General features: G+C 45.9%; 2 protein-coding genes and 1 long non-coding RNA gene across 4 annotated transcripts in view; 1 reads left to right on the forward strand and 2 right to left on the reverse strand.

Annotated features, from left to right (window-relative positions):
* The window catches only part of PPM1D (protein phosphatase, Mg2+/Mn2+ dependent 1D), a 169,897-nt gene that overhangs the window by 15,039 nt on the left and 133,681 nt on the right, over positions 1 to 21,177 (forward strand).
* LOC121916801 lies at positions 3,117 to 4,939 on the reverse strand. The gene is made up of 3 exons (XR_006100920.1): positions 4,633 to 4,939; positions 4,423 to 4,509; positions 3,117 to 3,243 (listed from the first exon to the last, which is right to left on the reverse strand). It is a non-coding gene; the product is annotated as an uncharacterized LOC121916801 (long non-coding RNA).
* The window catches only part of USP32 (ubiquitin specific peptidase 32), a 44,188-nt gene continuing 30,560 nt past the window's right edge, over positions 7,550 to 21,177 (reverse strand). For both annotated transcript variants that reach the window (XM_042442246.1, XM_042442245.1), the window contains exons 17-32: positions 20,918 to 20,992; positions 20,307 to 20,445; positions 19,806 to 19,911; positions 19,098 to 19,271; positions 18,761 to 18,935; positions 18,126 to 18,277; positions 17,217 to 17,331; positions 16,356 to 16,567; positions 16,034 to 16,218; positions 15,150 to 15,236; positions 14,701 to 14,821; positions 13,812 to 14,003; positions 12,655 to 12,949; positions 10,647 to 11,068; positions 10,317 to 10,409; positions 7,550 to 9,824 (exon numbers count right to left, since the gene is read on the reverse strand). In XM_042442246.1, coding sequence (XP_042298180.1) covers positions 9,651 to 9,824; positions 10,317 to 10,409; positions 10,647 to 11,068; positions 12,655 to 12,949; positions 13,812 to 14,003; positions 14,701 to 14,821; positions 15,150 to 15,236; positions 16,034 to 16,218; positions 16,356 to 16,567; positions 17,217 to 17,331; positions 18,126 to 18,277; positions 18,761 to 18,935; positions 19,098 to 19,271; positions 19,806 to 19,911; positions 20,307 to 20,445; positions 20,918 to 20,992 — 2,717 coding nt within the window. In that variant the 3' untranslated portion in view covers positions 7,550 to 9,650. The remainder of the gene's footprint in view (positions 9,825 to 10,316; positions 10,410 to 10,646; positions 11,069 to 12,654; positions 12,950 to 13,811; positions 14,004 to 14,700; positions 14,822 to 15,149; positions 15,237 to 16,033; positions 16,219 to 16,355; positions 16,568 to 17,216; positions 17,332 to 18,125; positions 18,278 to 18,760; positions 18,936 to 19,097; positions 19,272 to 19,805; positions 19,912 to 20,306; positions 20,446 to 20,917; positions 20,993 to 21,177) is intronic.

Below are 21,177 nucleotides of genomic sequence, written 5' to 3' on the forward strand. Positions count from 1 at the left end.
ATTATTATTATTATTATTATTATTATTATTATTATTATTATTATTATTATTATTACCACCACCAATTTGGGGCGTATAATAGCACAGATTGCCCAGTGCCTCTGATGCCACATACCTTAAACTATCTTTAGCATCCTTAAATTTAATATCCTTAAACTATCATTTGGCTAAGGATGAATATAATCATCATCATCATCATCCCCAATATAGTACAGGTATAGTACAGATTGCTCTCTGATGCCACATATTTCTATCTTTCACAGTGTTTCCTTGGTACATTTCTTCATAGTGGGTTTGCCATTGCCACCTTCTGGGGCCGAGAGAGTGTGACTTGCCCAAAGTCACCGGGTTTTCATGGCTGAGCAGGGATTTGAACCCTGGTCTTTAATTCACTAAAAATGCCGGTTTAACAAGGTTTGGGCATTTGTTCTTTGCGCGGATCGTGGAAAATTCCCTCGCAAGCGCAGGCAGCAATTCAAGCCAGAGAATGAAACAGCACAACCTTTAATAGGAGCCTGTAAAACACTCCTCCCAGGTTCACATTTTACAGGTTTAGTGTTGCTATTTTAACGTTTTATGAGCACCACGTTGCAAAATGTTATGCTACCCTATCTTAACACAGGCACACAAAGTAGTTACAAGCTCCTGTTTGCAAAGCCTTTTCTCTGCCTGCTATAGTGACCCCTTGGATCCAAACATGTTTCCACGCACACAATGATTAAATATATTACATATAAAATTACCTTCAGGCTATTAGTATATAATGGAACGAACCTAAATGAATTGTGTGTTTAGACTTGGGCACCATCTCCAAGTTAACTCATTGTGTAGGCGCAAATATTCCAAATTTCCCAAAACTTCAAAATACTTCTGGCCCAAAAACTTAACAAACCCAAAATACATCTGGTCTCCAAACCTTTGAAATCCAAAACACTTCTGGTCCCCATAACTTCAAAACCCCAAATACTTCTCATCTCCAAACCATCAAAATCCAAAACACTCCTGGTCCCCAAACCTCCAAAACCTAAACTGTTTCTGGTGCCGCAATAAACTACCCTTCCCAGGTTTCCATCGCTTGGAGCCATGGGAGTTAAAATGGTGTCAAACCAGGTTATTTCTGCAGTGCGCATGGAACCTAAACCTTCCCGGCAACTTCAGTTTAGATCCAGTATGTTTCTTCTGGTTTCCTCCAGAGAAGAGTCCTTGCAAACTTCCTCGCTGTTTTCTCCGTAGGGTTGCTGGGTCTCCGCCAGCGTTTCCAAGATGAAGGAACCCAGAGAGGACCCTTTTCCTGACGGATTGTAAATATTATGATTCGGAGGCCGAGGAAGGAGGATACCCGCGACGTTCCAAAACCTTGTATTTGTTCCTGCGTTCCCCTCCTTTTCCTTTTCGTTTGGTTCCTTTCCAAAAAATTCCCTTGCATTTTAGTGGTGAAGTTACGGAGAGGGCTACAAAATGAGAGCGTCCCCAAAATTAAGACTTTTCCGGCCTCTTTCCTATATTTCATTCTGTCTCAATGCAAGCCTAAATCCTCTCTTTTTCCCCTCTTCTCAAAATGGTGGCAGTTCAACGTTTCAATTCCCCGCTCGGCCGCGGAAAACTTTGGGCGAGTCGCACTCTCTCGGCCTCAGAGGAAAGCAAAGGCAAACCTTGCCAAGAAAGCCTCAGGTTACCTTAAGTTGGAAACGACTCGAAGGGGAAAGCCGCACTTGTTTGCGTTGCGACGGAAATAACAGGTTCCTTGTTGTCGCAAGTCAGAAGCGTTTCTTCCAAAGAAAGGAGCAAGCGGTCAGGCGTTATCTAAAACAAATACTTTTTAAAACCCATTCAACCGTCTCAACCTCTGCTCTCTTTCTTCCTTTGCGTCCCGACCGCTGCTCCTTAAAACCTTAAAAACGTCTCCATTTTTGGAACGTAAGAAGAAGCTCGCCGGATGCGACCAAAGGCTTGTCCGACCCAACACCCTGTTTTCCAACTCAAACGAAGAGTCTATGAGAAAGATAATATATAAGATAAATGATAAAATATACCCTCCGGACATTTAGTGGATAAAAACCGGTTTGCGTGTGGCCATAAAACATCAGAGTCTGGCCAAAATGGCCAAAGTTACCAATGGAAAAAGAAGCACATACATTTAAGAGAGGCGTCAGCAGTTTGCTTTTGCCTGAGTCTCCTGGGAAGGAAAGGATTCAGCCCTTTCCTCTCATTTCTGCTCAAGTAATAGACAAAAACTCATTTCTTAAAACCGGTTTTCGTGTTTGCAATACCGGGAATCCCTCTATAGCCTTTCCATGCTATTTCTAAGCTCTGGTGCCCACGTTTTCTGTTCAAGAAGTAATGCCCAGGAATACGATGACTCTGTTGTTGTGCCCCGAAGGCACAAAGATACCCGGCTCTGGCACATTTTATCGCCGGTTCTGCTTTCTGAATTTATTCCTGGTGGCATGCGGCCAGATCTCTCTGGGGATACTAGTCCAAGGACATGGTTCAGGAAGCATGGCTTTAAATGCCTCCATAAAACACAAGAATAGCCTCGGTGATAATAAAGATTGATAGAGTTTTTGTGGGGGTTTCGGGATAGGTGGCTGTGTCCTAGAAGAGTTTATTCCTGACGTTTCGCTTGCATCTGTGGCTGGCACCTTTAGGGCATTTCTCTGAGGATGCCAGCCACAGATGATGGCGAAACGTCATCTACAACATGGCCGAAAAACCTAAAAAACCTAAAAACACTATGGATGCCGTCCACGATAACGGTTGGGGATGATGGTTGTCGCAGTCTAACACACCAGTTCAGGGAAGGTGGTGGCGCATTCTCTCGAAGCACGTCTTTCAAGGCGAAGCTGCAAAATGCGCATAGAAACATTTGGGGGGACGAAAAGGCAAGGCTTCATAGACGTCTCACCTGTTTATTGGTGCAAGTGGTGAGGATGGCGTTGTTTTAGAAAGGAGTTTGCAGAACTGGGACCCCTTTGGCAGCTTTATCCAAGGTCCGCCGTGCAAACGTCAGACGATAAATCAATTCCACCGGTGCGAAGAGGAATAGCTGGGGGAAAAACCCGTATCTCCCGTGTGGGAAATATCGAAATTAGTCCCGTCATAAATCTGGTCATAAATCTGGTCATAACTCTTCATGCCCTGAAAAAGCAGAAGTCACAGCAATTCTGGTGTGGAATTTAAACCAAAGGCGGTGGTGGGATGAGGACGAAAGAGGATATCTTCGATATCAAAGATAACGCATGTCTGTAGGATTTGGAGCAGAGGTGGAAAACCTTGCGGTCAGTTTTCCAGCCTGATTCCCTTGTTGGTCATATGTCCAAGAAAGAGATGGAGCCCAATGGTTTGACCCATTGAATGGTTGGGTTGGAGGGGACCCCAAGTGTCACTTAGTCCAGAAATCCACGGCCAAAACAGCCTCGATGGGTGACCATCTAACCTCAAAACCTCCGTCAAGGAGAGTCCACCTCTAAACTAATCCGTTTCGCCATCAAACAGCTCTTAGCCATCCAGTTCCTTCCACATCTTGTATAATGTTGTCGTTGTGCACCTTCGAATCGCTCCCGACTTATGGCAAACCCTAAAGTGACCCTATTATGGGTTTTTCTTGGCATGATTTTGCTCAGAGAGGATTTGCTATGTCCATCCTTTGAAGCTGAGAGGGTGTGACTCGACCAATGGATTTCCATAGCTAAGTGGGGATTCGAACCCTGGTCTATAGCGCTCAAACCATCAACCACGGTCCTAGGAAAACTACCTTTAGGGTGACCTCATAGTAGAGAAAAGCTTTGGAAAGGGACAATTTGCAGCAGGGAAGGTCTCTATTTTTCGTGGGATGGAAAGACGGAAGGGTTTCTCTGGTCTCCAACAGTCTCTATGGTGAAATTTCAAAAGCATGCGCTGCCATCTGCTGGCATGGCTCTGGCATCTTTGCGGCGCATGCCTTCAAGTCAGCTCCCACTTTCTTGCTCACTTTGGAGTTTCTTTGTCTTTGCCATTCGCTGTTGTTACGTGTTTCGTTGCGTTTTAACACAGCAGCTTTTTGTATCCTGATCTGTATCCGTTGTGAGCTTCCTTGAGAGTGGCATTTTTTGGGGGAAAGTTACCCCCCAAATAATAAAAGGTACCTATTGATTTCATCAGACACAGCCAGCCTGTTTAGTAAACTGAGCATTGGACTGACTCTGGGGAACAAGGTTCGAATCCTGGCATAGCCATGAGACCCATTGGGCGAGTCACACTCTCTCAGCCTCAGCGGATAGCAATGGCAAACCTCCTTTCAAGAAACTTGACACAAAACCCTATGATAGGTTTGCCTTACAAAATTGGAAAGCATACAACAACCGGTTTCATCACAACCAAGAGGACATGATGCTGAGATTGAGGAACCACAACAGGAACATCACCTTTCCAACTAAAACATACCAATAAATCTGGTGTGCATTCTTCCAGCATCATCCCTCATGCTGACCGAGGACGATGGGACTTGTAGGCCGATACATCTGGAAGAAACTCAAGGGAGAAAGTGCAAAGGCAGGTTTACAGCTGACGATTAAGAAAACAAAACATAATAGCTAGGCAACTTTAAAGCAAGCAGACGATGAAGACATTGAAATCGCTCAAGATTTCTCATACCTTGGATCAGATGCGAAACCGCAGCCAAGAAATCGGAAGACGACTAGGACCTGGAAGGGCAGCTAGGAAGGAACTAGGCAAGGTCCTGAAGCGTAAAGAGAAATAAGGTGAAGATGGTCTGTGCAAAAGTCAATTTCAATTTTGTGAAAGTCGGACGGCGAAGAAAGCGGATAGGAAGAGAGCCAACTCGTCTGAAATACGGCGCTGGAGGAAAGATGGGCTGCAAAAAACAGACAAACGGTTATTAGAGCAAATAAAATCTGAACTTTCCTTGGAAGCCAAAGCCTGTTACAGACTGCCAAAATAAAGCTGCTTCAGGTCTCTTTGGAGGTATGCTGTTTAAATGATGCATGCATCCTAAGAATCCGGAAGCTGCACCAAAGCTGCACTTCAGTGCTTAGGAATGGAGTGTGGCTTTGGCTCAACCTCCGGACTCTTAGGACCCATGCGTCATTTAAATAACATACCTCCAAAGAGACCTGAAGCAGCTTTATTTTGGCAGTCTGTAACAGGCCTATGATGACTAAACTGAGGTTGTTGCACTTTGGCCATATCATGAGAAGACCTCCCTAGAAAAGAAGTCACACTTGTTAAGCTAGAAGGCAGTAGGAAAAGAGGAAGATCGCATTGCGGATGGATAGACTCCATCAAATACATCTTGGTCCGGTGTTCGCAAGACCTTTGCAAGGCTGGTTGAAGATAGATTGACTTGGAGGTCTCTCTCTCTTCCATAGGGTTATCATAAGTTGAAATGATCTTCATAGCCGTGAACGATGTCTCAAGAACCAGGTTGAGTGGAAGCCAAAGCAAACAGCGTTGAGACAAGAAAGTGAGGCCGCAAACCACAACTGCATCCACAGTATTTAATTGGTCTGGATAATATAGTTACAGAGAAACAGATTCACTCCATATACAGTTACTCAGACTTTTTGCGTTTGGGTTTTTTTTTTACAAGTCATATCCCAATACATTAATACTTTTATATTTATATTTATATATATATATAATTATTATTTACATAGTAGGTATGTACAGGGTTCTTTTTTTTCTTCTAAATTCAGTGCATTGTCAATAGGTTTTATACAATAATTTACAGAGCTGAATGCGGTTAAAGAGTTAACTTAATTATAATCATCATAATAAAAATCTTCCCGTTAAATTTAGGAAATTAATTTAAATTTACTTTTTATTCATCCGTTTGTTTGTTTTCTAAAAAATAATAATAGCAATCGCAACCGACGGAATAAGAAAGCGTGACGGACGGAAAGACGTTAGTAGACCACCAAAAAAGAAAGTTGGGAAAGAAAAGGGGAAATCTAAAGGAGGCGTGCAAAAGAAACCTGCAAAGGGATAATAATAATAATCTTGCATTGAGAAACCCCATCTATGTTTTAAGAAAGGCTTGGGCTTCCACTGCGGAGACGCTACTCTCCCACTAAGGGCCAACAGCAGCCCAACCAAGGGAATGGCGTTCCCCATTTTGCGCCCTGGCAAAGTGCAAAAAGTTGGCGCGATCGGTTGCAAGAACGTGAAAAGATGACCCTCGACGCCCGAACGGGGGCCATATTTAGCTTCTGGGTTGGAAGGGCTTTCCCAAGAGTTGCGCCAGACGCCGAGCCGTCGATGCGGCTTATGACGCAGCGGGCAGATATGACCTTCCGCAATGGCAGGAGTGGAAAACCTTCGCCCCACCTAACATCCTACAACTCCCGCATGCCCTTACAATGGGTTTCAGGTCTTCTGGGGACCTAAGTCGACAACCCTTGCAAAATCAGAAGTTCCCCTCCATTGATATCACCAAGGTAGATGCCTCTCCCTACAATGTTTGGTAAGGATGGGGTTTAAAGCCGCACCTTACCACCTCCATCCACTTCTAACCCATGGAAAGAGGTGGACATTTTGCTTCTTTCCATTGCAAGTCCCTGAATTCCCATGCAACCATGACAGCTCAAGGAGCTGCAGACCGAAGAAGCAAAATGTCCAAGTTTATTTGATATGCCTTACTTGTCTGATGCGGGTTTGGAGCGGCCAACCTTCCAGCGTGTGAATTGCTAGTGTTTGGAAGTGGGTCAAATATAAGGGAGACTGGCTGATTAGTATTTCTATAAAACCATGGTTTAAAAACGGAAGGAAGAACGCGACACGCCAAGCCTCCGTCCCTTGCCTTGTCCGTAAGGGTCCTCTTTAACAACAGCTAGGATCTCCATCTGTTTGTGCGGAGATATGCGGCCACTGAGCCTAGGAACGTGACTTTTCCGGACGTGGTGGCGGTGGGGATTTTGAGAGCTGCGGTCCCAAAATGTGGCCGAGCGGCTGACGCCGTTGCGTTGGAACAGCTGCAAAGCTGCATGGTTTCATTAAGAAAGCCAGTGCAAGCAAAAATATGTTGGTGCGAACCCCAACGCTCGGTCCAAGTGGAAATGAAAACCTTTGCCTCGATAAAGAGAGGTTAAAGGATCTTGCTTTGGGGAAGCAGGGATACTGAAAATGCTTAAAAGTAATGCAATTTTGGCTTAGCTCTGACTGAGGAGGTGGACTAACTGAGCCTGGACTCTACCATTTCAGGCAGGATAAGAATTGGGAAATGGATGAGGAATGGATGCAAAGCCCATGATCTCTCAGCACTGGCCACATTGGTTGGGGTTCAGGGGAGTTGCAGTCAAAAACACCAGAAAGGGTCCATGCTATCCATCATTGCTTAATGCAAAAATAATATACTTTTGTAAAAGCTCTCTGTATGGCAATCTGGCCCATCAGGATGAAGGATGTTTGAAACACTGGCCTGTTACAGACTGCCAAAATAAAGCTGCTTTGGGTCTCTTTGGAGGTATGCTATTGAAATGATGCATGCACCCTAAGCATCTGGAAGCTGCACCAAAGCTGCACTCCAGTGCTTAGGAATGGAGTGTGGCTTTGGTGCGACCTTCGGACTCTTAGGACCCATGCGTCCTTTAAATAGCATACCTCCAAAGAGACCCGAAGCAGCTTTATTTTGGCAGTCTGTAACAGGCCACTGAAACACTAGCCTCAATACGAGCTCAACTGGTATAGTCCAAACCTAAGTTTATGGGCTCAGCAAGAACTAAGCTTATGTTCCAGTTTTAAAAAGTCACACTCCACCTGGCCATCTCTGCCTCATGCAGATAGTCCAGTATTCAAGGAACTATAACCCTATCATGAATATATTTTTGACATGGCGGCAGTGAAGGGGAAGAACAAGGGAACTGAGATTCAAATTGACGCATACAGCGTTGCAGTAAGAAACGCGCATAGAATAGCGCACCTTTTTTTCTGGAAATGGTGCCTTGGAAATCTGAATGTTATTCTGCTGGAAGACTGGACCCTGCTCTGTTTTAAACCTCAAGCGTCTGGAAATGGGACACTTTGCTTTTTAAATCCAAGTTGATGGAAAGCAGGCTCCTTTTGTTCTACAAAGTACTAGAGGTTATAAAATAAGCTGCTCTCCCTTTTCCTTATTTTATTCTTTTTTTAAAAGGAAGTGCCATTTTTCACAATCACACAAAGAAGCCCGCACACAACAACTGCACACGCTGTTCATGAAAGGGACATTTTAAACTGGTGGGGTAGCCTACTCCTTTTCGGGGCTGGTGGAGATGCAGCTTCCTTGATCTCTTTCAAGAGTGAGGAAGAGGAGGGATGTCATACTCTGCTTCTCCATCCTTTCCAATACAAGTTCCTCCTGAACCTTGTTTAAACATTACAACTGGCACCAACGTTAAACCTAGTCTCCTTCTCCCCCAGCTTTGGCGACCGCAGCCGCAAAATCCCCAGGGTTACGTCTGGTATGTTCCCCACCAGCTCCGGCATTATTAAGGATTGCAAGATGGGACATGGCGGCATATGAAGTTTGAGGAGAGGGGATACATCTCTTATTTACAGGTCAACTTTAGCAAATGGAAGAGGGAAGACCATGCTCACAGAGCTCCTGGAGGTTCAAGATGCGGCTTCCTGACCTCAATCCTTTCTCCGTCGGCCGGAGGCATCTCACCTTCGAGATCTCAGCCGCGGCAAAGACAGGACAGTTCTTCCAAGCCACTCCGGAAAAAGCATGATCTGCAACCTGAGACAACATTCGTGACAAATTCAAGTCAAGAAGGCAAATCGGTCCCTCGAGATATGATTGCAACGGACTGTAGATGCCACGTTTCCATGTTAGTGGACTGGCCAGGTTTTATCAGTCTTTAAAAAGCACATCCAAAGTGATGAATGTGTTTTGGGGACACGGCTTGGCACTCCGCAGAGCGCCTTCAAACCGCAGAGTGGATTCACTGCTTCACTAACACACTGGCTTCCATTGCATGCGAATGCGCACACAGCGAATGCACACACAGATGGAAGGCAGGGACCAAGGGGGATTAAAATACAGAAGGACCACGCTCCCGAAGCATCATGTAGGCTTTCACATCGGCTGCTTATTTTTTGCCTTCCTCATCTAAAAGGGAATAAAACACCAGAAAAAAAGGAGGTAGCCGTTTCATGCCGTCGACAGGACAACACTACAAGTTAATGTTCTTAAATCTTAAGAGAGCGTCCCAAAGGGTTATCCCTGCTCCCTTACTTTCCCTATGAGTAAATGTTGTGTTTTTAAAAAGCCACCCAACAACGTTAGATTACTCTGAGCCAACTATTAAGCAGGTTATCTGAAGCTTTAAAAAAAAAAGACTCGGTCCTTGCATCAAACCGGTTTGAAGACCAAAGACAGGTAACTGATCAATGTGGGATTATTTGGGGGGTGGCGGCAGTGAGAAGGTTATGTACCACGAGATCCGAACAAAAAGCCATCTTCCCTCATTGTAGGAACTGCTATTTAATTGGGGTTATTTTCCTCTTCTTTCTCCTCCTAGTTGTGCTTTCAGGTCGCAAGAGGAAAATAAAAACAAAATAAAAACTACACTTAGCTCTTCCGCTCAGATAAAAACCACCTTGGTGTTTTTTCACCCCCCTTTTTCCCAGCTGCCAAACTAGAGGCGCAAACTGTCCGCGGGAAGCCAACGCCATCACTGAAGGACGCAGTACTTCTTGTAATCCGACTCGAAATCTTCATCCATGCTGCTCGTGTCCGCCATGTTCTTGCCGTCTATCTTTGGCAAAAATTGTGCATAGTCGACCTCTTGCTGCTCATAGAAAAGAATGTAGGCAGAGTCCGTGTCGATTTCGTCGGGATGCAATTCCTGCAAGCGGGGAGGAGGAGGAGAAAGAAAAGATCCTTGCTTATCACAATCTCCAAAGACTTTTCTTTAAAAGTAACTTGTTGTCTCCATCCCCAGTTCCACTAAAATACTGAGCATCAGTGCTGGACTTGACTCTGGGAGACCCAGGTTTGAATCCCCACTCAGCCATATAGATGAGGTGCCCAGAAATGAATGCAATACTCCAGAGGAGGCCTGACCAGTACAGAATATAGTGGGACTATTACTCCCCTTGCATTAATTCAGGCTAAAATATTATTTGTCTCCTTTGCCGCAGCATCACGCTACTGAGACACGTCCAATTTACAACCAACAATAATCCTAAAAAGATGACCAACAATACTCTGAAGAGTACTTTGAGGTCTGCACAAATGTAGACCTTCCTGCTCTACCTCAGGTGGGTATCCAAAAGGGCAAGAACTGATAAAGGAGGCTGTGCCACGCAGAACCATGGCTAGTCAAAAGCCATCTTACCTTACAGCTGCTGTCGTTGTAACAGTACCATTTGTCGTTGGGGTTTTTGGCATATGTGACGTAATGGCCTCCTCCCATAATTCCTGAATGGCACTGAAAGAGAAAGGACCTTTGTCATGGCTGAAACAGGATCAGCACTAAGTGCTCTTTTTTCACTTGGCGCATGGCGTCAAACTCATTTTGGCTGCGTTAAGGCAGAATGAACCTCTAGCTGTCAGTTGGTAACTCCTATGGAGAACCAGCACGATTTAAAGTTTAAGGATTTGTTTAGGACTCCTTGGGACTTTGCTGACAGATCCTTAAGAGATAGGGTTGTTTCAATCCACTTACCGAAATTGCATATAGGTTGTAGATGGGGTTCACGCAGATCTCTCCTCTTTGGTCTTCCTCCATCTCCTCATCCAGCGGGCCGTCGATGCTCCCGTTGCTGTGAGAGTTCTGCTTGCAAAGATAGCCGTTGGCCAAAGTCATCTCGGCGTCCTGAGCGGCACAGAGCTCGCCCTGGCTGCCCCCCAAGGCCTGCCCTCGGCAGAAGCCCTCTCCTGGCTCCGGAGCAACCTTTGGGTCCGTGTCCATGAGGGTCTCCCCGCTGAGGTCCAAGTTCTCTTTGCTGCCGGATAGTTTGTTTTTACACAGCTGGGGCAGCCGGAGACGCCCTTTGCTCCGGCCCATAGTCCTCGGGCTTCCAGTCGGACTAATGTTTTTACTGGATGGGCAGCCTGATGCGCACTTCCTCCCGGAAGATGGGGACACTGGAAACAGAGCATGAATATCATAATCATAATCTTTATATTTATATCTTACTTTTTCCTCAATCTGGGACTAAAGACGACTTGCAAAGCTCCTAACTTTGTATCATATGGAAATTAAAAAAAATGACAACTAGACTCACGGTAAAATTAAAAGCAATTAAAAACAAGACCATTTGAAAATAAAGACGGTAAAACATTCTGCACATGGCACATAAGCCACTTGGGTTTTAAGCCACGCAAACCCAGAGTTTCCAATTACCACCTTAGTTGTATTTGCTGGTCCTTGTTCCAGGGACTAGCGAGGAAGGTCAAAAAGAGGGAACAAAATGAACTAAGGCAGCAGTCTTCCCTTCCAGATGTTTTGGATGCTCCCATCAACCTACTTGGAGGAAGATGGGAGTTGCTACCCAATATCTCCAGAGAGCACCAGACTGAGGAAGGCTGAAAAGTGGCTGTGAACATATAACACAAGTAACAAGTGTCGTACAGAGAGAAATGATGAGATACACACAAACATACAAAGGGCAACAGAGTTTCCTCTGAGGAGGAGCTACAAGCACCAATTTATTGGTTTTGGTTTTGGGGTGGGCAACTGTCTGAGTTAGAAGTGGCATGCAGAACTTACAGCACTGTATAAACATTAACAACAACAACCACCACCCAGTGGACTGTGAAGGGTGCTACCAAGCCCCAAGAAGTCTGAGAGGCAACTGCACCCCATTTTTGGCTCTCTTTAGTCCATTCTGGGCCCTAACATGGCCCCATTGTAAAGGCCATCTGCTCAGTTAACAAAGCCTCTGACAAAGAAGCTCCTTTTTACAAAGTCTTTCTCTACCCAGCCATCCCTCCTTTTCCTCTGTGTCTAGATTGAAGGTTATTTTTTTAGTAGCACTGGCATTCAGAGGATGCTGAAGACGGGTTGGAGAAACACAGACTTTTGGTACTAGATAGCCTGGCTGCTGTAGACAATGCAATAAAGATTGAACTGGGAAAGAATGGGATTATACTTCCGCCAATCCTATGGTAGTCATATGTGCTTCCTTACCGAAGGCAAGGTAAACAGCAGCTGCCTCCGGGACCCTGTCCTGAGCAAGTGAGAACAGCAAAACAGAAAGAAAAATGATACGGCAAGTAAGCCGGCCTCACCAACTTGAATTCATGTGAGATAAGCACAGATCTGGAAGTCTGACCACTGAAATGGAAATTGTAAGAAAAGTGGAGGCTGCCAAAAGAAACAGTTGCCTCTGGTTGTGTTTTGGAAGAAGTTTTCCAGAGCTCTCTAAAAGGTTCAGAATGTTGTTGTTTACTTATGCCAAGTTGCATATGGTTATAGTTTGGAATAAAAAGTCTGCTGTGGAAGGACGTTGAACTGCTCTTCTTTTCTGTGGTGTATGGACCCGTCCCTATTCTTTCCCACTTACTTCTGCCTCTGGTTCCAAAGTTTCTGTTAAAGAAGCCATGCCCAGGAACAGGGTGCATATGTTAACTGGGGCATCTCTGTACAGAGATTGTCACGGAGAACCGATTACCTGTTTGCTTCCTTCCACCTGGCACAATGCTCAGGCCCCACGGTCTCTCTCTCTTACCTTTCACATTATTGAAGATGCCAGAAGCACTGAGGGAGGAAGGACTCCTGGTCAGGGCATCCCCTTCCCCGGACGCAGAAGCGTTTGGTGCCTCCATCCTCCTGCACTCCTCCGGTAAAGCCTGAGGTTCGGAAAGGTCCTCCAGCTGGGGGGTCAGCAGCTTCTGGGGCCAGTAGCTGGGGTCCCTTGGCATCAGGAAGGCACTCGGGTCGAAACTCTCGCGGGGAAACTTGACGATTTTCTGGGATTTTATCCAGCGGCCATTGACAAACTGGAAGCGCTTCAAGTGGATGATCTGGGGTGAGAGATGAGCCTCAAGTTAGATGCCTAGCTCCTCTTCCCCTTCATTCTCAATTTATTTCCATTGCTACAAACTACATTCAAAGTAAAAAGGCCCAGTTCCTTGCTCTTCTCTTCCTTCCTTTGTCCTCAGCTTACTTCCATTGCTGCAGATGGGTTCAAAGTGCAAAAGTAGTTTGCGCTCAATTAAATCAGGAGAGAGGAGAGGAGAAGAGGGGACAAAGGCCTGTTACAGACTGCCAAAATAAAGCTGCTTTGGGTCTCTTTGGAGGTATGCTATTTAAATGATGCCTGGGTCCTAAGAGTCCGGAGGTTGCGCCAAAGCCACACTCCTTTCCTAAGCACTGGAGTGCAGCTTTGGTGCAGCTTCCGGATTCTTAGGATGCATGCATCATTTAAACAGCATGCCTCCAAAGAGACCGAAGCAGCTTTATTTTGGCAGTCTGTAACAGGCCAAAGTCTTGCCCTTCCCAGGAGGCTCAGGCAAAAGCAAACTTCTGCAGCCTCTCCTAGCTTGTATGTCCTTCCTCATTAATAACATTTGCTATCTTGACCCACACTCTAATGTTGCTTGGTCTATGAGTCCCTGTGAAATGTTGGCGGGTAAGTAATTGCGTAGTGTGAAAGGTGTGCTCCAAATGCATTGAGCTACATCTCCCGCCATCCACAGCTAGGACAGTAGTTTAGCAAAGCAGTGCCAGCATAACAGGGTAGGCAGTGAGTAGACAGACCAAGCAAAAGGCTGCCCACCCCAAATGCCAATTTCAAGGGGGCCGTAAGCTGTGACATAAGCCCTATTAGGAGCTGCGTTTTGCCTGGCTCAAAAGTCAGACGAAAGAATTGCTGTGGTTGCATACCAGGATAGGGGGAAGCCTCCACAAGTCCAGTTTTTTGGTGGCCAAGCAGTGAGTTTTGCACTTGGAGCAGTAGTACATCTCGTCTTCGCCCAGCTCTTCCTCGCCAGTGAAAGCCCGCAAGCAGCTGTCCAGGTTGATGGGCTCGGCTTGAGCCCGGCGACTTTGCTCGACGCTTCGGTGCTCCTCCGCTATCTAAACGGGTGAAAGAGAGAAAGCAAGGTCAGGAAATGAGCAAAACTTCTAAGCCCTTGCTCCAGTCTGCTGCAACCTCTGGCACTTTTGAGTTTGTGAAGCCATCCTGGAGAAATCTTTGGAGAAGTACTAAGGCCTTTTGAAAGCAGCTTCAGAAGGAATTTCAAACCTTCAGGCGCAAGCGGCCTAATGGGACGCGACAGCCAGTAAAGCCTTCCGGCTACGAAGCCCAGACAAGGAGCAATGGCTTCTGGCCAAGAAGCCCTGCGCTGTCAGATGAATGTGAAAGTTGCAGCGCCAGGCAGATCTCACCAAATGGCCATCGTTCTTAGAGAAAACCTACAGATAACCCAGCCAAACCTTTCTAAAGGAACTGCATATTATGTATACAGGCAGCCTGAAATTCCATTTTTTATCCAGCATGGGAGAATGCCTGGCAAAGTCTATGTATATTTCTTAAGAATACTCTCATGGAAGTGTAAATTCCTGGTGAGGAATCCTGTCTGAAACTTGGAAGTGTTGCTGCCAACCCGTGTCAACAATACTAAGCAAGTTAGCGGTTGTAACAGAGGACCAACGAAACCGAAGACCCAGAAATTAAATGCTTCTCAAAAGGCAACTGGGATAAATACAGGTTGAAATAAATGCTGAGTGAAGAAGTTGTGGATTGTCTTTCTTTTTTCATAACGATCCTTACCCGTTCCTGCGATGTCTGGTAGCGGAGATGAAGTGCCGTGGGATCCCAGTCGACGGCAAGGTTGGCGTTGCCCATGTAAGCTCTTTCTTCTGTGCAGTCGATTTTACAGCCGTGGCAAAACCTATACAGGGAGAGGAAGATGTAAAGATGGGCAACCATTTATCGAGATGTTGCAACAGAACATTGTTGATGCTTCTTATCGAAAACAGGAGTGAGCTGTCACCAATTTTTTGCCTTTGGGCATGGGCACAAAAATAGGTCCCTTTTGGTCCAGGGCCACCCTTGGTATATAATCATAGATCCAACAGAGTTGGAAGGGGCCATCAGGTGTTCAACCTGATGCTCAATGTAGGATTTCCAGCTAAAGCATCCCCTGTAAGGAGCTGTCCAGACCGTTTTTGAAGACGTCGAGAGAAAAAGACTGGGAAGTACTGGGAAGAGCAGCTTACCGGTACCACGGGCACCAGGCGCAGGAATTGCCATCCTTCTGAACCACACGTAAAGTGAAGGGGTACTGGTAACCCAAGCTGTCGTCACTGGAAAACACACAAACAACAGGCAATTGTTTTTTTTAAACACATGAAGTCTAAACTGAATGGTATACAGCCAGGCTATCTGAAAGATCATATTGTTCCGTAAGATCTTCAGGGGATCTTCCCACCGCCTTCGCAGGCATGAGAATGCAGAAAAAGGCCTTTGCACACATTGGAACCTATCCTTCTTTGATTTCCCTTGAGGCTAAGATCCTTCTTGTCCGCCAAGCCTTTGGAAAGTGATTTCAGCAACAACAACAAAGGTGTTTTTTAAAATGATGTTGTACTATTAGGTACCAGATCCCATCTAATATTGGAAGCTAAGCAAGGTCAATTCTGGTTAATTCTTGGTGGGGAGACTGCCAAGGAATCCCAGGTGCTAGAGGCTATATTTCAGCAGAAGGAACTGGAAAAGTCACCTCTGAGTATTCCCCGACTAAGAAAACCCTGTGAAATTCATGGGGTTGCCATAAACTGACAAGCGACTTGAAGGCAAACACACATGGAAACTCACTGGATGACCTTAGAATTCAAAGATATAATCTGCAAAATCAGTATGTAAAGAGATTGTGTAGCACCTTTGAGACTAACTGAAAGAAAGAAGTTGGCAGCATGAGCTTTCGTAGGCTAAAGTCTGCTACCTCAGATGCATTTGATGGAGTCCAAATTTGACAAAAGCTCATGCTGCCAGCTTGATGATCTTCGGCAAACTATTCTCTCAGCCCCAGAGGAAGGCAAAAGGCCTGTGATAAAGTTCGCATTAGGGTTGCCATAAGGGGCACCATGGTTATTAAACTCACCAGTCCTGAGCATGGTTACTGGCCTCTTGGGGAGGAAGGGGGCTGGCAAGGCGGGACACCTGGATCCAGACAGCATCGTACAAGTCTTTCTTCCGCGTGTGAATGGTGCATGGAACGATCAGCGGCATCCCAAAGAGGCTGGGGCGGTTCTTCTGAGACGAAAGGAAGTACATCTCCGTCCGCATCTATATCCAGTGTTTTAAAGTGAGAAAAGGAACACAAGCTTTAATTTATTTTAAAGAGATCAAGAGCGACACACAGTGTTATTAAAACTGTATCTGTGTTGTCGTTCTGCCAAGGCCAATGCTGGTTCCTCACTAACCATTTTCCGGTGGACCGCAATGATGTAGCCAGTGAAAGGGCTGTCCAAAGGCGAGTTCACGTGGCCGTTTGGCATCGCGTTGGAGAGGCTATTTTCCATCCTGCACGGCACCACCGTGTTTGGCATCCCGTTTGGGATCAGGGTGGACCGGGGAAGGTCCCCGTTCATCAGCCCGCTGATCATCCCGTTGGCCGACGGTCCGCTGTAAACCTCTAAACCCCAAGGTAAATACATGGGTAAGACGTACAGTAATTACTACATAAATGACTTCTGAGTTAATGTAACAGTAGGATGAAGACATCCACAAGTGAGTAGTGGTAGCATGATGCTCAGAGTACTGGAATTCTGGAAGTTGTCGCCTCCCCCTGACTCATCCCAAAAGATTTTTGAAGCTATGGTCCTAATAGTGATACTCCATCAGATACTCCGTTCTGTCTCACCACCATATTCAGTTCATTCTCTCTCTGTCTTCTCCTCTCTCTCATCCTACTTTCATGGAGGGACATCCCTGGCATTGTGAAGTCGGAGGCTTTCACGGCCGGCATCCATAGTTGTTTTGTGGGGTTTTTGGACTATGTGGTTGTGTTTTAGAAGAGTTCATTCCTGACGTTTTGCCGGCATCTGTGGCTGGCGTCTTCAGAGACTGCAATCTCCGAAGATGCCAGCCACAGAAGCCAGCAAAACATCAGGAACAAACTCTTCTAGAACATGGCCACATAGTCCAAAAAACCCTATCTCTGGCATTCCTTAACTTCTACAGCTTTGGTGGGCCACAGCAGCATCCCCTACTTGGACTCCTTGAGCTTTGCTGGTATGTCAAGAGTCCCCCCCCCCTACAAGGATAGCATCAAATTATTATACCTGTTTGGATGGGACTTGAAGAAGCTGACGTGGGGGATCCAGGGATGGGGATCTCGAAAGCACACAGAGAGGAGCTGGTACAATGCCGGACCTTCTGGTTGTCTTGAGGAAAGTTCTTTGGAAAGCGAAGGAGAGAAAAAGAGAGAAAGAGAATGAATATTATGGAGCACTTTCTCAAGCTATACTTCTGGTCGACCACAGTCACCCTAAAAACCAGCAGTGACTAATCATTAGTGATCCACAGTCAAGGTTGCGATTGAGAGAAGCATATTAAGTGGGGTTCTTTCCCCCACATCTTGTCAATGCCCCACATGATATCCTTGGGAGATGTGCTAAAGTCAAAGGCCCTCCTCTCAGTCCCACTACCTTCACAAGATTCCTTATGCCCCAACTATGCAAAACTCATGGAGATTATGGCCCTCAGTGGCTACTCATCACAGGGATGAGAAAACACCACCAGGATCAGAGGAAGGTGACTGAAGGGGACTTTCCTCTAGCAGAAATGACACCATCCCTGGTGAAACAAGGATCCAACTATATTTATGCATTTCTGTCTCCCGACAGACCCGAATCTAAAGAGCCCTCAACCACGAACCTATACATACTAATATAGTTTGCCAAGGCTGCCAAGTCACTACTGTAGATGTAGGGGTTTTGACTATAGCCTAGCCCAGTGATGGCGAACCTATGGCACGCGTGCCAGAGGTGGCACTCAGAGCCCTCTCTGTGGGCACATGTGCCATCACCCTAGCACAGAGTTTGCCAGAGTTTGTTAATAGAAAGGCAGAGGGACACGGCACTTTGCAATAAGTAAGTGGGTTTTGGGTTGCAGTTTGGGCACTCGGCCTCTAAAAGTTTCACCATCACTGGCCTAGCCTATATAAGCAGCCATATCCAAGGCACTGTCACCTTGATGTTCGAGCTGTGGACCTCCGCGAGGAGGATCTGCTCCGGCTTCAACGCGCACAAGTCACTGAGGTGCTTTTTCAAGCCTGTGTACTTTTCATCCATGTTGAGCCTCAAACCGTATCGGACAGGCGTCGTGCCGTCGAGCTTAGTGACTAGGAAAACACAAGTGAAAAGAAGACAATGCAACACATACGTATTACTTGTCTGTTTTATATCGCATCCTTTCTTCCAAAATTTGGACTCAAGGCGTTTATATCGTCTTCTACAACAGAAAAACTCTCAGCAATGGGGTGGGCAAAGAATACTAATGTATGAATGCTCCATGATGTCTCTGAACCATTAAAGAAAGTAAAGGTCTGTTACAGACTGCCAAAATAAAGCTGCTTCGGGTCTATTTGGAGGTGTGCTGTTTAAATGATGCATGCATCCTAAGAATCCGGAAGCTGCACCAAAGCTGCCCTCCAGTGCTTAGGAATGGAGTGTGGCTTTGGAGCAACCTCCGGACTCTTAGGACCCACGCATCATTTAAATAGCATGCAACCAAAGAGACCTGAAGCAGCTTTATTTTGGCAGTCTGGAACAGGCCAAAGTTTCCTAATAAGTGAAAGGGTGATTCGAGTATTCTCATCACTCACCTATAATTTCTATATGCATGTAGCTGTCCATCGGCAGGGGTAAAGATAAAAAATTGAAAGGGTCGAAGCGCACGCTGATGTGGCCACAGGTCTTGCATTTGACCTGAGACCTCAGCTGCCCATGGAACAAGTCCACCACAATCGAGCGGTTCCTCCTCAGATGATTTTCCCAGGCCTGAAAAGAGAAGAAACGTTTAGCTTCCTTCATTTTTAACTGTCATTGTTTTAACTTCTTTTTAAATTCTATGTTCCAGTTGTGGGAAGAACTGGCCGTAGCGATTTCCGGAAAAGACCAATGTTCAGAGACGCTGCATGGTATAGCTTTGCAAACACTCACCTCCGCGGCCACCTCCCAGTCCGGCCGCCCGTCGCTGTCCTTCAGTTCTACGTAGGGCTTTTCATGAACTCTGTTCAGATCCTCATGGAGGCCATCCAGAAGAAAAGCCAGGAGCTCCTGCGAGTCTTGCTGCTGGAAGCCATTAAACCGGGGAGCGTATTTTGCTATTGTCCACTGCAACAAAGCAAACACACGCATGATTGGTTTGAGAAGGGCTCTTCCAATGTTTGAGGAGCAAAGTCTTCATGATACAAACAGTAACACACACAGGGCCATATCCAGTGCGAAAAGCAGCAGGGAGAGGCAAGACAAAGGCCTTCCTTGAGACTGTACCACTTCAGGTTTATGGATGTCTCTCTCATGTCTCCTATCCCTTCCAATAAATATCTTCCTGCAGCAAATGGAAAAACTAGCATCATCAGGAAGATGTCAACAGTCTATTTTCCTTTCCTGAAGACTAAACATCCGCATCCATCCAGCTATTCTTCCTCTGCTCTCTCCAAAGGGGAACAAACACATGGTAGTACATTTCAGAAAGTGGTACAGACCAGGAAGGACTGGCCCATGTTCCTTTTGCTTCTTGTGAGAAATGCGCTTTGCTTAAGCATGTTTTGACATTACAGTGCTACTGACATTCAGGACCCTAGAGTCCAAAGCACTTAAGTTTCCCCCCCCGCAAGGCTCTGCAAATGAATAGTTTGTTCTTACCCGTAATTTTAAAGGAGCCACATTCTTTTGTGTCCCGCTCCACAGCTCTTGGATCAAGTCCCCGTAGCATTTGGCCATGTGCCCTTTCATTCCTATCGGATTCGTCCTGGAAGGTACAAGAGCACTGGTTATTCTCCATTGCATTCTCGAAACAAAGGAACCAAAGGTAACAACGTCAGCTCCATACATTCCATAGAATGAAGTGATACAACTTTGGACTTGAATTCAGAGGCATAGCTGCGTTAGTCTGGAATATCCATTGCAGTTCCCTAGATGTACTAATCCAGTTTCATGATATCTCTGCCTCTGATACCAAATGTTCTGCCCAAGAAAGAAGGATCAGGAACACATCTACTTTGCTAACTGGGGTATACCTACTATTTATTTGCTTCCTGGAAACTCTCGAACGGCTGGCTGCCAACCCCTTATGGACGGGTACCTGTCCCTGGAGTAACCTTGCTCTCATCCTCAGGGTTTCAAAGTGTCCCGAAGGAAAGTTACCTGTTGAGTTCATACAGATGTCTGCCTGAGATGAAATACTGGGTGAGGGGCTGTGTGTTACTGACACACTGGATGCTGGAATTCATGAAGCAGGTGTTCCCCAGGTTGCTCAGGCCAGTGGCACCCTTTTCCGTAGGGACTAGAAAGGAGGAAAGGAACATTAGGGCAGCGATATATCTTTTGGTGCACAATACTCATGTTGTTGCCATTAGGAGCCTTCAAGTCATCTCCAACATGTGCTGACTTTACCAAAATCAACAACAAAGGGCAAAGAAGAGACGCAAACGTAAAAGCATCTGACTTCCCACAGTAATGCCACACTGAGAGTGGGAAAGAAATGCTGACCTATAGCAATAGCAAGTACATTTCTATACCGCTTATCAGTGCACTTAAGCACTCCCTAAGCAGTTTACAACGTGTGTAAGCTAAGCCAACAAGCTGGAAATGAAAACAGACAGTTCACTGACTTTCAGAACCGTAGGACAAAGGAGTTCTGGTTCTGGATTCTCCTATGGGGACCCTCATGATGACCGCCTGCATGTCAAAATTTGCTACTGTTGTAGTGGATTTGTGTTTGACGGGTGCTGAACTGTGGTTAAACAATCACTTACCTTTGTGCCGGTCTATTTTACTGCTGTTTGCTATAAAGGACATTTCCTCAGGCCAACTCATGTCTTTGTTCCGGACTGCAAAAACAGAAAACAACTTAGCTGATGACCATGCCATTGGAACTAGGATGCACAAACATTTATGGAAGGAGAGAGTTTATCAGCGGACTCCAGGTCCTGAACATCCACTGTTTCTCAGCATTTCCACCCTATAGATATTTTGGACTTCAACTCCCCAAGCCCCTGACTATTGGTGCGGGTTT

This window comes from Sceloporus undulatus, chromosome 11, assembly GCF_019175285.1.
Source record: "Sceloporus undulatus isolate JIND9_A2432 ecotype Alabama chromosome 11, SceUnd_v1.1, whole genome shotgun sequence".
Lineage (NCBI taxonomy): Eukaryota > Metazoa > Chordata > Lepidosauria > Squamata > Phrynosomatidae > Sceloporus > Sceloporus undulatus.